General features: G+C 48.1%; 1 protein-coding gene across 1 annotated transcript in view; it reads right to left on the reverse strand.

The window, feature by feature from the left end:
- The window catches only part of GPSM1 (G protein signaling modulator 1), an 85,464-nt gene that overhangs the window by 20,740 nt on the left and 50,915 nt on the right, over nt 1-13,809 (reverse strand). The window contains exons 10-11 of the mRNA XM_084821177.1: nt 11,576-11,646; nt 9,929-10,108 (exon numbers count right to left, since the gene is read on the reverse strand). Coding sequence (XP_084677303.1) covers nt 9,929-10,108; nt 11,576-11,646 — 251 coding nt within the window. The remainder of the gene's footprint in view (nt 1-9,928; nt 10,109-11,575; nt 11,647-13,809) is intronic.

Below are 13,809 nucleotides of genomic sequence, written 5' to 3' on the forward strand. Positions count from 1 at the left end.
GCCTTCCCCAGCTGGGTGGCTGGAGTGGGACTACAAGTCCCAGCATCCCCCAGCCACCTCTGCCCCAAAGAATGGCATGACCTAAAACAGCCTCCCCCAACCTGGTGTCCTCCGGACTGTGGAACTGCAACTCCCAGCATCCGCCAGCCAGTATTTAAGCGCCTTAACTCCCATCGTCCTTAGCATTTGGACACTATCCCACAGCAGCTCCATGGGGGTGGGGGGAGCTCAGGCCGTAATCCGGGACACGCTTACACAGGAGTCAGCCTCCTCGGACATGACTGGACTTCCCTAGAAGCAAAGGCGCCTCGGATTGCTTCTTCGCCTGATGAAAAGGTAACACCCGCGCACCCACCCCCATCTGCTGGAAGCCCTTTCCCACTTTTCTCAGCTGCCCTGTGGCTGGGGGTGGGGGGTAGAAACATGAACAGGCGGCGTTCCTTAGATTTCAGCAGGCGTGTTTAACTTTCCCATGGAAAATGACAGATTTTGGACAGGCGCAGCCGCAGCAAAAGCTGCCTGAACGTTCCGCACAGTTGTGCTGCTCATTTCAAGACAGCAACTTCTGGACAGGAATATTGTCAAAATAAGTACATCTGCACCCCTATATTTGCCACATTTGCAAAGTCAATAGGCCAACAATATTTATTTATTATTGCAGTGATATCCTGCCTCCCTCCCCATCCCAAGGAGCCCAAGGCAGCTTACATGACCCTCCTCCTCTCCATTTGATTCGCACAGCAACCCTGTAGAGTGGTTAGGCTGAGAGTCAGGGACTGGCCCAAAGTCCCTCAGTGTGCTGCATGGCTGAGTGGGGACTTGAACCTGGGTCTCCCCAATCCCGGCCCAACACTATGCCACACCTGCACTCTCTCCCCTGCCCTCAAGGATTGAACTAGATAAGATAGTTAGATAAAATAGGGATAGTTGGATAGACTGACCGATCAATCGATCGACAGATATGCTTTGGCCCTCTGGAGTGATCAAGTTGACTTCTGATCTGTGGTGCAGCAGGAACTGGGCCTCAGGGCTAAAATCCAGGGCAAACGACCACACAGAGACCAGCAGGCAATGCGGCCACCGGGGCAACAGAAGCAAGCTCCATTTATTCCTGCAGTCACGATGGTGCTCTGATTTAAGCAAGCTAATGCGAAACTGCACATGCTCAGAGTCTCTCTTTTATCAGGCCCAGCAAAAACTCTAACCTGTCAGGAATGTAGAAGCAGTTGCAAAGCATGGGATGGTGGCTGGAGGGGAGGGAGGGTCTGTGCTTCACACACGGCTATTAAATCTAGGTCTGAAATTACCTCGTTGCACCACTGCTTCTGATGCCTTAGACTCTCACGACTCTCGTGTGACTGTGGTTCAAAAAGAAAGAGGGCTGGAAAAATGCGCCAGTGTCTGCAGGTGCTTTGTTGTTTTAACTTCACCAGACACAGAGAAAGAGAGGCAGACCCAGGCAGAAGACAGGAGCTGGGCTGTCGTGGGCAGTGAGCCACGGTCCTCTTCAGAAGATGAAACTCTGATAATGGCCAAAGATGGACTGGACAGACGCTTGGAGAGGCGAGGAATATTATAGCCATTTGGCTCAAATGATGCCTGGTCCTTGCCAGAATTCAAGGGCAAAAGGAAGTCTGGAAGTTGAACCAATTTAAGAACATAAGAAGAGAAGAGCCGTGCTGGATCAGGCCAAGGGTCCATCTAGTCCAGCAGTCTCTTCACACAGTGGCCAACCAGCTGTCGACTGGGAACCCACAAGCAGGGCAGGAGCACAACAGTACCCTCCCACCCATGTTCCCCAGCAACTGGGGTACACAAGCATGCTGCCTCTGATACTGGAACCAGCACAGAGCCATCTGGACTAGTAGCCACTGATCGCCTCACCCTCTGAATTTGTCTAATCCCCTCTTACAGCCACCCAAATGGGTGGCCATCACTACGTCTTGTGGTAGTGAATTCCATCATTTAACTTTGTGCTGTGTGAAGTAGCACTTACTATTTATTTTTGAAACTGAAAAACCATCCTTCATCCACAGGAACCCAGGGCAGTGTACCCAACATTAAAAAACAAACCACACAAATATAAAATATATAAAATATTATCCAATATAAAAACCATAGAATTGTACACTAAAAAAAAAAATTCAACCAACAACAACAACAACAACAACTCTTAATCTGGCAAGTCGAACAAAAACACGACAATTGATTCAGTTTAAAAATAAATTTCAAATGGATAAAGTATTTTCCTCTCTGTCTTGAATCTCCCAGCAATCAGCTTCATGAGATTTCCCTTTTGGGTTCTAGTGTAATGAGAGAGGAGGAAAACTGTCTCCCTCTCCACTTTCTCCACACCAGGCATAATTCTGTACACCTCTATCAAGTCTCCCCTCGCTCGCCTTTTTTTCTAAGACAAACAGCCCCAGATGTTGTGACCTTTCCTCACAGGGGAGTTGCTCCAGCCCCTGGATCATCTGGGTCGCCATTTTCAGCACCTTTTCCAACCCTCCAATACACTTGTTTTGGTTTAAACAACTCCACACTCCAAGACAACGCCTCCTTTTTTAAGATTCAGACGACAACTCCTTACTGAGAAGTGCTGACAGGACCCCACTGCGCACATCCTGCCCCCAAAATAAGAACGCATTGCTGACAGCAAGGAATGGGAGCTGCTCTCAAATTGGATGGGTGTGCAGCATTGCTTGTCGGACACAGTTCAGAGAACAGGGCCCACTGGGAAAAATGGGCACGTTTCCCTAGAAGGGAGGGTCGTTCAGTCAAGACTAGTTTAACAGGAGAAGGCGAGATGCAGTGGTGGAGCTGCGTAATTTAGAAGCTGGTCTTATGCCCTGTGTGTATCACTGCAGCTGCAAAGCTCACAAGTAATGTGTGTGTGTGGGGGGGGAGAGTGGACTCATTGTTTAAGAGCTCTTCTACACAAGGCTGTTAATCCACTGTATCTACTTTCAGTTATGTCACAGAACTGAGATCCGAGCACTACGTGAAGAGCATTTCCTTTCCCACTTTTCTGCTACATAACCTCTAGGTGGCACTGTGGTGTAACAGAATAGTGCAAATACACAAACGGAAATCACGCTTTCTTCCACTTTCACAATTAACTGCCACGTTTTCCTTGCGGTAAAAAAACCCTCAAAGAAAGTGCTGGTTAGACACAGAAGCAAAACTGGAGGGCGTTGGCTAAAGAACCCATAAACAACTGTGAGTAGGGAATGACAAGCACACGAGATGGAAAGTGGGAGGAAGGGTCTGCAGACATTAGAAGAAGGCTCTAGCACAGCCTTGCCCAAACGGATGCCCTCCAGTTGTGAGGGACTACCATTTATAGCACCCCCCAGCCAGCTGCGCTGACTGGGGGATGCTGGGATTTGGAGGCCCATGCATTGGGAGGGCACCATGTTGGGAGAGGGTGCTCTAGCCGGCGATGGGAGGGTTTAGGGTTCACCCGGAGCTGCCCCTTGGGCTGCTGGAAGAAGAAAGCTGGACAACTTTGATCCCTCATTTTTGAAAAGATAAAATCCAGCTGTTAACTGTTTTCTTCTCTCCACCTGCAACCTGCTTTTTTGGTAACATTTGGCCTGATGCAAAGATCTGGAGATGTCAAAAGATTGCACATTTTGGGCAGCCCCCCCACCCCGATATTTTGGTTGGCCTAACAGAAATATTACTCTAATATGGGTTTGGGAATTTTATCTGATGGCCACAAGGCCACCTGTGCTTTTTGTATCTCTTGCCACAAAACCCCTTCTGATGGCCCCAGAAAGCTCCAGCCCTTTGCTTTACCTGCAGTTCATAACTCCTGCATAACATCTTTCCCCAGCCTGGTGCACTGCAGATGTTTTGGACTACAACTCCCAGCACTCCTGACTGCTGGCTATGCTGGCTGGGGCTGATGGGAGGTGAAGCCCAAAACATCTGGAGGGGGACAAGGTTGGGAAAGGCTTTCCTATGACTTTCCCTGGGCATCACTGCGGGGGGGGGAACCCCCCACACAGAAGACAGTTCTGTGATCTTGGGATGGTTTAGTTGGCTCTTTTTCTCAACTAAACAAAATGGGTGGGAGGAGGAAGAGACAAAGAAGAAGAAGAAGAGGAAAAAGAAGAAAAAGAAGCAGAAGCTGCTGACACACTCCCCTTGGAAACGAACCTCCAAGCAAGCGGAGATCTCTAGGGCTGCCTGAGGTTTGCCTGCAGCATTTGAGAGGCCAAGCACCTTCAGCAAGGAGAGAAGCAATCCTTTTGTAGATTTGCCGGAGCTGATTACTTTGGGGAGAATTAAAAATAGCGGCAAGCAAAAGTGTGAATTGAGGTGGGAGAGAAGCCGTGAGCAAGCGAGAGCCCCATATATTCTCTCTCTCTGCTACTTCCTAAGCCCCATCTTTAATGCTTTTTATACTACTGAGATTTCAGGAGCGGTCTTGTTTATTTTCTCTTGCTGGTTGCATGTAGAGTAGCCTAACAGTAGCACCAGGGTCAGGGCCACCACCAAGGGACGGCACAGCTGGGCACCTGCCAAGGGCCTGCACCCCAGCAGGGCCCCACAGGCAAGAGCCCCCTGGAGTTGCTCCTCCTCTTCCTCATTGCAACCCACTCGTTCACTGGCCTCTCACTCTGGCCCAGACAGCGGAGGTGGTGAGAAGGAGGAGCAGGAGATGCCACGGCCTCCTTGCTCCCAGCTCTCTGCCTGTCATGCAAGCAGGTGGAGGCAATGATGAGAAATTCCCAAAGTGCCAAAAAAGGTCGGGGGACCCCTAAACCTTCACTTTTCTCTGGCGGGCCACAAGGGATCAGCTCTGCGGCCTTGGTTGAAAGTGCGACACTGGCATCCGTGGCTCCAGAGACTCACTAACAGGGTTCCATTTCTGCAAGAGCAGACAGCCAAGGAGGAACCATCACTACGGAATGGCTCTGGATCACGACAGAGCCCTGCGTGAGCCTCGAAGGAAACCTCGAACCGCCAACCCCTATTTATCGCCATCTGGCCCCAAGGAAGCGCCTTTATTCCCATGCCAAGATGAGCATCTCGCCGGCCCTTGCTGCAGGAGACAGGCCCAGAGAGAGCAGCATGCATCCAGCTGCAGCAAAGAGAAAACCCCCACATGCGGTTAGCAAGTGTGTCCGTGAGCTGCACAGATCTGCCAGCGGGAAAAAGGTAACCTTGCAGAAGAAGCCGAGGGCCTAGAGGGGCAGGAAATAAGTTGCTTTTTCGAATGACCTCCCAGATTTGGAGATCATTAGGGAAGGCCTCAGCCCCAGAGCTGCACAAAGCTTCAGCGAAACGAGACGAGGGCTAAATTTAGGCAGTCATCATTTATGATCCTATCAATCAGAAAGGGAAATGGGGCCACCAAAGTCAAGAGAAAATATTAATTTGTAAATTTAAAAGAAAAAGAAAAGGGAGGGGATAGCCTGTTAAAACCCTTAACAGCTGACAGTATCTTGCAGTTGGATTTCAGTGATCTACAGCCACCCTGAAACTCCCATTTCATCCCCCCACGCTGGCAGAGCACCAACAGTGGGACATGTTGAGCATTCCGGGGATGTACCGGGGGCCCCCAGCAGTGTAGGTGTTGTCCTACCCATAGACTTCCCGCTCTTCCGACGGCACAGCATGTACACTGTTTTCTAAACCTGGGGTGGGCAGAAAGTAGATCTTCATATAGTTGGGCCAGAGTCAAACAAAACTGGAGAACATCCAGAATAACCCAATGGAAAAGAGACAAAGTCTCAGGAAGTTGGGGGGGAAAAGTGTTATTCCTTGAGGAAGTCCAACAAGTTTTGTCCCTTGATATGTGGGCCTTCTTCAGGGGTTAAATTTTCAAAAATTGCCTACAGAGATCTCCGGAAAAAAAATGTCTCTGAGAACATGTTCCATTTACAGGGATTGGTAGTAGGACAGAAAAAAACACACACACAGAAGAGCAAAACACATCCACCATGGAGATTTTCCCAGCCCAGATTTTCCCAGAGCACTTACATTCCCGACGTTGTAGATTTAGGTTCCACCCTTGACTTGGAAATCCTCACTTCATGGCAAAAATTAAGCTGACGAAAGTCAGTCAAGGTGCAACCCTGTGCATGTTTAGGCAGAAAAAATGCCCGACAGTTCCCAGCATGTGACTTTTTTCTGTCTAAACATGTGTAGGATTGTGACTTTAGGAAATGCAATATCACAACTATGATGAAGGAAGGGCACCGCTGCAGGGCCAGGATGAAGGTTTGGGGGCTAGTTTACAAAGCCCTAATTAGCTCAGGACCAGGGTACTCAAGAGATCCCCTGACTCTTTAGTGGTCCTGCTTCATTGCTGCACTCCTCAGGAGATACCGTCCTGGTATTACCCAAGATTTCAGAGGTCTGGTCCATCACAACTCAGAACAGGGCCTTTAGTGTCATAGCCCCACTCTCTGGAACTCCCAGCCGCTACGAATTAGGGGCGAACCCTTCTGAGTTTTTGGCATGTACTGAAAGCATGCCTTTTCCAACAGGCATTTGCAGAAAGGTAATGTTGTCCTCTGTAGGAAGACTTGTTTTCTGTACATAGCCCAGAAATGTCTTTAATTTCAGCAATTCACAAATATTGTTAAATAAATAAATACATAAATAAAGTTTGGATGAATTCAGATCATATTCCTAAAGGCACGTCACAAGCAGAAGCTTTATGATCTTTCTTACTGCCACACATTAAAGCTATTGGGGTTCTAGCTATAGTCGGCAATTTCTAATCCGTTTCCAAGGTTAATCCCAGTTTTGTTACCAACCCTTTTGCAAGAAGCATTGATTTGATCTAGCAACTCCAATTGCACAAAGTTTATCTAATTTCTCCTATTTCCAGGCTCCCAGTGAGGTCAGAGGCAGGTATGAATCAATTTAAGGAAAAGAATGGAGTGCCAAGGTCGTGTGCAAAGACTCCCTAACGTACGATAATTCTCTTTAAACAGAAATGTAAGCAATTTTTTTTATTTCCTAACCTAGGGAAGAGAGGGGGAAAATATTTTCAAAGATTTCTAAAAAAACCATGTTCAAAACCTTTTGCATAATGCAATGGAGCTGTTCTGAAAAACAACAGGAGGAGGATGGAGGCCATTCTTAAAAAAAAATACCAAAGAAAAAGAGATAAATTTAATCATAATTTATTGGGGAGAGGAGCTAGGTTTTAGAAACAGCAAACAAACGGTACATGAATGCCCCAGGAACAGTGAAATGGACAAGTGAAGAGTTCCAGACTCCCAGAGAAATCAAATATTTGGAGTTTTATGGGCCAAGGACTGCCTTGGGTTTATTCCCTTTTATTCCTGCAATTCCTCTCCCCTGATGTGACAGCTTCGGAGAACTAGCAAAGCCAATGTAATCTTTTATTGTCTTCTAGCAACCCCATCTTAGCCACGTTTAGTGGGGAGGGGGAGAGACACTGTGCAAAAACCAGGAAACCACCAGACAATTGGTGGGAGGGGGAAAGGGGTCACTGCCATTTGGTGAACCCGGAGGGCCAGTCTGGTACTTCCAGTTGGCTGAATTTGGTCTGTGGGCCTAAGGTTCAACACCCCTTCTATAGAGCATCTGCAGGAGGCCATGCTGGTCTAGATGGCTTCCACTGTTCCTCTGAGAGTGAAAACTCTGATTCTATCCCTCCTGGAGGACATCTGGTACATATCAAGGGACGTACGCCTGCAAGTCGTCATCCCTGATTGAAACTGGTCCTTTCTTTCTATTGACTATAAATTGCCTTGCTTGAGAGAAGGTGGATGACAATAACAGGGACGCTTTCTTTGGGCAGGACATTGTCAACAGACGCAAAAGCCATTTGGACTTGGAGCTAAGCATTTTAAAGTTCTGCAAGACGGCAGGAAGATCGGAGCTGCTAGATTGAACCAATGCTTCTTTTCTGTACCAAGAAAAGTTGAACTGAGCAACTGTACCTAAGTTCTCTTACACGGCATAGTTTGTTCTGGTTTTGCTAGTCCTGGGATGCCTCTGAGCAGGGCTAAACTCCTTCACCAAGCCCTCGCTGGTTCCTGAGATCCTTTAATTCGTGCTAAAATTAAAATGCCCTTTTGCTTAGTGCAAATTTTTAAAAAATGATTTAAATACAGAGAGAGAGAGAGACAGAGCTTTTTCCAGTTGGTTAAAAACAACCAACAAATGCTAAACAGCACACACACACAAAGGAGAGAAGGAGAATAATTACCACACCTTGGGTTCCTTGCAGGAGGAAATGTAATAAATAAACCACTAGAATTAAACTAATGAACTCTAATATGCTTACAAAAGTCTTACATACATTTTAGCACACACACACACACACACACGTATAGATCATACATGAGATAAGTTCCAAACAGATGCTGCCTGAAGCAGGGGTTCCCAACCTTTTTGGGTTGGTGGGCACACTTGGAATTGTGAGGGAGTGTCATGGGCACTCTCACAAAATGGCTACCATGGTGGGCATGGCTGGTGACAGAACACTCTTTTCCCAGAAGGCAAGGTGATGAGGCTAAAAGAAAAGGAATGTGCCCAAGAAGGCGGAGGTGGTGTCTGAGCTTCAAAGGTGAATCACTCTTTTGAACCCAAATAAAGATGGTGCTGGGGACCGGCACTTCAGTTTGCAGCCTCCAGCCTCCCAGTTAAAAAAATGTTTTAATTAAATAGGAAAAAAATGAAATGAAATAAATATCAGGAGGGCAGGGAGCCCAGTGGGCACCAAGTTGGAGATTCCCCAGGTAAAAGCTAATAAGCAATAAACCCCACCCAAAGATCCAAGAACCAAAATGCAGACGTGAGATGCTGGAATGAAAGGCACTGAGTTCTAAATTCCTGAATAGGTATGTGTAGATTTTTAAAGAAGCAACACATGGACAAAGAAAGCAAAGCAGTGAAGGGCAACCAGGAATATCCTGTTTTGCTGAACTTCGTCAGGTGCCACAGCTGAATAACCACGGCTCTTCCGCCACATACACACTACTTTCATTTCTTCGCCAACAAGGACCATGAGCTGCCTAAAAGCCAAGATCATCTTAGAAACGCCTTCTCAAATGTTTCCTCGTTCTCTCCAATAACTCAACGTGCGTACAATGACCAACTGAAGTCTGCTGGCTGCTGTTGAACCCTGGCAGGCGAGTCTCTTAACTGCAACTGCAGCCTTCATTTCGTTTTGCTTTTTCCGGTTGGCGCCATTTGAGCATCACGTTAATTCCCCACCCACCCCCCGGCCAATCTTTTAATTAACACTAACACACTCTTTTTAGCCTATCTTTTGAAGAGCTCTTCAGTGCAAATTAAAGATTTTATTTTATCATTATTTAATATAGTGCTCTAAGAACTGTGCTCGCCTTGCCCACAATTACATCACAACCGCTAGCGTGAAAATAGGCCTTCTACTGAGTCAGATGCCGGGGATCAAACCGGGGACCTACTACATGTAAAGCAGGGGCTGTACCACTGAGCTATGGCCCTTCCCTGGAAAATAAAGCAAGATTCTAGTCCTCATGGTTCTGAAAAAAAGGGTGATTTAAATGGGAACACAAGAACCTGCCTTCATGACATAAGACCCTTGGTCCATCTAGCCCAGTATTGTCAACACTGACTGGCAGCAATGAGTCCCGGGGGTTTAGGCAGGGTTTTTTCCAGCACTACCTGGAGATGCCGCCGGAGATCGAACTAGGGACCTTCTGCATGCAAAGCGGGGGCTCAAAACAGCTGAGTCAGACCCAGGAGGTTTTCTCAAGGGTTTCTATTTGTGCATAGTGTTTATTTATAAACCTTATCCATTCCTTTCTTTTCAGCCGGAAGACACTCAAGGTGACTGCCACAATGATTAAGTCAATATAAGCAATAAGAACCAAAGCTTGGAACATGTCAGTCAGGAACCCTACAGTTATAAGATGGCTGCTCCCTCCTCGAGAGCAGTTCCTACCAGCTGAGACACCTGGAGACGGACGTCACTGGTTTCTAGCGGGGATTCGCTGGGCTCCAGAGGCTTCCCTTCCAAAACAGACTGGTTTTCCCTGTATTTATTGGATCTGACCGGCAACGATAAGAAATCTTTCCCAGTGATCTTGAGGTCTCCCGTGTGAAGGCTCGCTCCATTCTGGTCCTGAGACAAACAAGAAATGGGTGCTGTAGCACAGGGGTTGGGAAACTCTGTCAGCTCCAGGACAAATTCCATTTCAGAGAAGCTCGCAGGGGCTGCATTCCAGTTGTGGGCAGGGGCCGGAGGCAAAGGGAGTAGGGCCGAAGGCAAAAGGTTTGAGGACAAAAATACAAAAACACCACTGTATATTAGCGTAAAGCTCTTCCTGCCCAGTAACTAGGCCTTAGGAGAGGCATTTCAACCTTTTAGAATGAGGAAAAAATTGCACAAAAGCTGGGAAACCACTGAATGATGGGGAACCCAAGAAGGCCAGATTTGGCCTCAGGTGGGCGAGAGGTTCAACACCCCTGCTGAAGCAAAAGAGACAGCTGAGGGAAGTGGAAGCAAGAGACCCCTCCATCAGGGCCCACGCACATCAGGGCTACATGACATGGGCAAGAAGGAGCCACCAAGCCCTGGGAAGATCCCAGTGGTGGAAGGGATGAGATTTCCATATGTTGCCTGAAGGCTGATTGGCACTGCAAGCGAAGTGCAGGGAGAGACAGCCCATGACCCTGGGAGGAAGAGCTGAGAACAGTGCCGGCCCTGGGTCTTTGTGGGCTCTTGGGCAGGACACCCTCCCTGGGCCCCCTCCCTCTGTGAGTCTGCCTTTTTACAGCCATGGTCACCAGCTCCTCACCCTTTCCTCATCAATGTCTCTACTTGGCTTGCTTGATGGGCAGACAGCCAGTGAGCCAGGAGGCCATGGCATCTCCTGCTCCTCCTGCTCCTCCTTCTCACCACCTCCATTGTCTGGGCCAGGGTGAGAGACAGGTGAACAGGCAGGTTACAATGGGAAGAAGAGAAGCAATTCCAGGGGGCTCTTGTTAGTGGGCCCCTGCTGGGGTGTGGGCCCTTGGCAGGGACCCCACCATGCTGAACCTTGACGACAGCCCTGGCTGCATGCATAAGTATGAAAACATTTGCAGAAAGAGCTTAGCAAGAGGATTGAACTTAAGTCTGCTCCTGGGAGAAGCAGACAATCACAGCAATTCATTTTCTGTTTGCTGGCATTTCCTGGGGAGACCACTTGAACTGCTTAAGGCCTCAGCCTTGTAGAGCATCAAGGGTGACTTTGATGTTTTGCTCCCAGAACACACTGAACATCACACAGTTCTAAAGTAATAACGAGGTACAAGTTGCCAGCAAATATGTAGGGCAGGTAGAGATCAGCTCTCATCTTCCTTAGAAAGGGTATATTGCAAAGGAGGAATAAACACGGCCCCTTTTGGCCTGCCAAGCTCTTGGTTGGATAATTCCCTTGATTTTAGCCCTATCTGCTAACTGCAGATTTTCCAATTAGCACAGCTCGTGGAGAAGCCATTAGTCTTCCAGAGACTCTTAAGCTTGTAGGGCAGCCAAGATGAGCCTCATCTACCTGGGCGTCAGCCGGCCTGCTCCCCTTCTCTACAGATCGACATCCCCCTTTACCTTTTCAGAAGGGAACTTCAGGAGATCAAGGCTGTTCATACTCTTCCTCTGGATTTGTTTTGGCCTGGCCCCTGGAAAAGAAAGAGCGGTTGGACCAGATGAGGAGCTATCTCTTAAGATGTGGTTGCCAAGGCAGGAAAACTGGTTAAACATTCAATTAATGGAGCAGGCGACTTCCTTTTAAGTCACAAGCAGAGGTGTAGTGGAAGCAGGGCTCACAGGGTCGAAGTCCCAGGACTGTTTGATATTCAGGGACAACAATCTCATCTGCCACCCTGTAGGGGCTGAGGTTTCTTGGATGTTCAAAACTCTCGTGTCCCCCCCCCCCGCCCCACTACACTGGGCACCTAAAACTTTGGACAACACCTCGAGGAACAAGAGAGGCTGACAATTAGCTTCCACAAAATACCAGGTTTCACAGCAGCGCCGGTGGAATTAAGTTCATGGGGACATGTTGGGATGAGACACCCATGTGGATTCTTCCTAGGAAGATCCCACAAGCAAAACTTTAGGTTCTCAGCAGCCTCTACTTGAATCACTTTCAGCCCACGGGCCAGATTTAATTTCGGAGAAGCTCTCAGGGGAGTCCTAGGGAAGCAAGCTTGACACAAAAGATATAATAGCCTAAGAACTGGCTGTCAGTTGAGAGCTCAGCCCATTTACTGGCTGAGCTGGTGAAATCATAGAACATTCCCCAAACATGGAGCCACTCAGGGTTCATACATCGCCTTGGAATCATGCCAGCTGCCAACAACAGACAGAGCCTATTACTCCTCTGTTCCATCTGTCTCCTAAAGAGAAGAGCTCCATGGCTTTCCCCATTGTTCACACTTTGAGGGGCTGTATGGTGCTGCGATTTTGCTAGGTAAAATCTCAACAGGCTGATTAAAAAAAAATTGGTTGTAATTTAAACATTTCTGGGCAATGTCCAACAGTGTCATTCCGCAAACTTAAATAGTGCTAATGGAGCTCCGCCAAATCTTTCTGTTGCGCAAGGGTTGCAGGCCTGGTTGCATCTCTGTAATACACAATGGGTTGCACAACCCATTGCACAAGTGTAATGCGCAACAGGTTGTGGAAGCATCATGCACAGCTGCTTGTGCAGTTGCACTTGCACAAACGTAACTTGAGTTGGATTCCCCTTTTGGAATCGTTCGGAACCTAGTTCCCACTAGCACAATGTCTTTTGCACTAGTGGAATGACACAATTGCATACAGCCCTCTGTATTGATTGTCACGTACTCAGCTGCTTGTGCAGTTGCGCTTGCACAAATGTAACTTGAGTTGGATTCCCCTTTTGGAATCGTTCGGAACCTGGTTCCCACTAGCGCAATGTCTTTTGCACTAGTGGAATGACACAGTTGTATACTGCCTTCTGTATTGATTGTCTCATACTTACACTCAGATCCTCTGGGCTTCCTTTCCAAAGGAAAAGCAAGGTACAAATAGGAAATGGAATGAAAATGGTTTGTATGTTGGGAATAACAGGCCAACAAAGTTTATTCTACAAAGCAGATGTGATCACCACCAGCTGCTAAGTTAATGCATCACACTGGGTGCAACATGACTTTGGCCAACCCTGGGAGTCAGTGCCAGCTCCAGGTTTCGGAGGGCCCTTGGGCAAGACACCCTCCCTGGGCCCCCTCCCTCAGTAAGTCTGCTTTTTCACCACCATTGTCACCAGCTGCTCATCCCCGTTCTCATCATTGCTACTTCTTGCTTGCTCAAGGGGCAGAGAGACAATGAGCAAGTAGGCCATGGCATCTCCTACTCCTCCTTCTCCCTGCCACCACTGTCTGGGCCAGAGCAAGAGGCAGGGGAACAAGCAGGTTGCAATGGTGGAGAAGAGGAGAAAGTCCAGGGGGCTCTTGTCAACGGGGCCCCTGCTGGGGTGTCCCTTGGCAGGCACCCGACCATGCCTACCCTTGACACCAGCCCTACTGGGGATAATGATGCTCTTAACCCAAGATGCCCAGAAACATAACTGGACGCCAAGTGCCTCCCCAGGAAGAAGCTGGTTTTTTTCACCCAGATTTTCATCAGTTAAGTGCCAGCTGGGCTTTGGAAATGAAGACATCAAAAAACACACGAAGTTGTTCCCGTCTGCCTTGAACGCCGTGCTTCCAGAGGCAAAGCGTAGTGTTCTGAGACCGGAGCTTCCTCCTTGCATTGGCTTCCAAGGGAGGAAGAGAAATGGGTTTGATTAAAGAAATGCAGAATGTTCAGTATCACTG

This window comes from Heloderma suspectum, chromosome 14 (assembly GCF_057233095.1).
Source record: "Heloderma suspectum isolate Gila_16-S chromosome 14, 16-S_ref, whole genome shotgun sequence".
NCBI classification, from domain to species: domain Eukaryota; kingdom Metazoa; phylum Chordata; class Lepidosauria; order Squamata; family Helodermatidae; genus Heloderma; species Heloderma suspectum.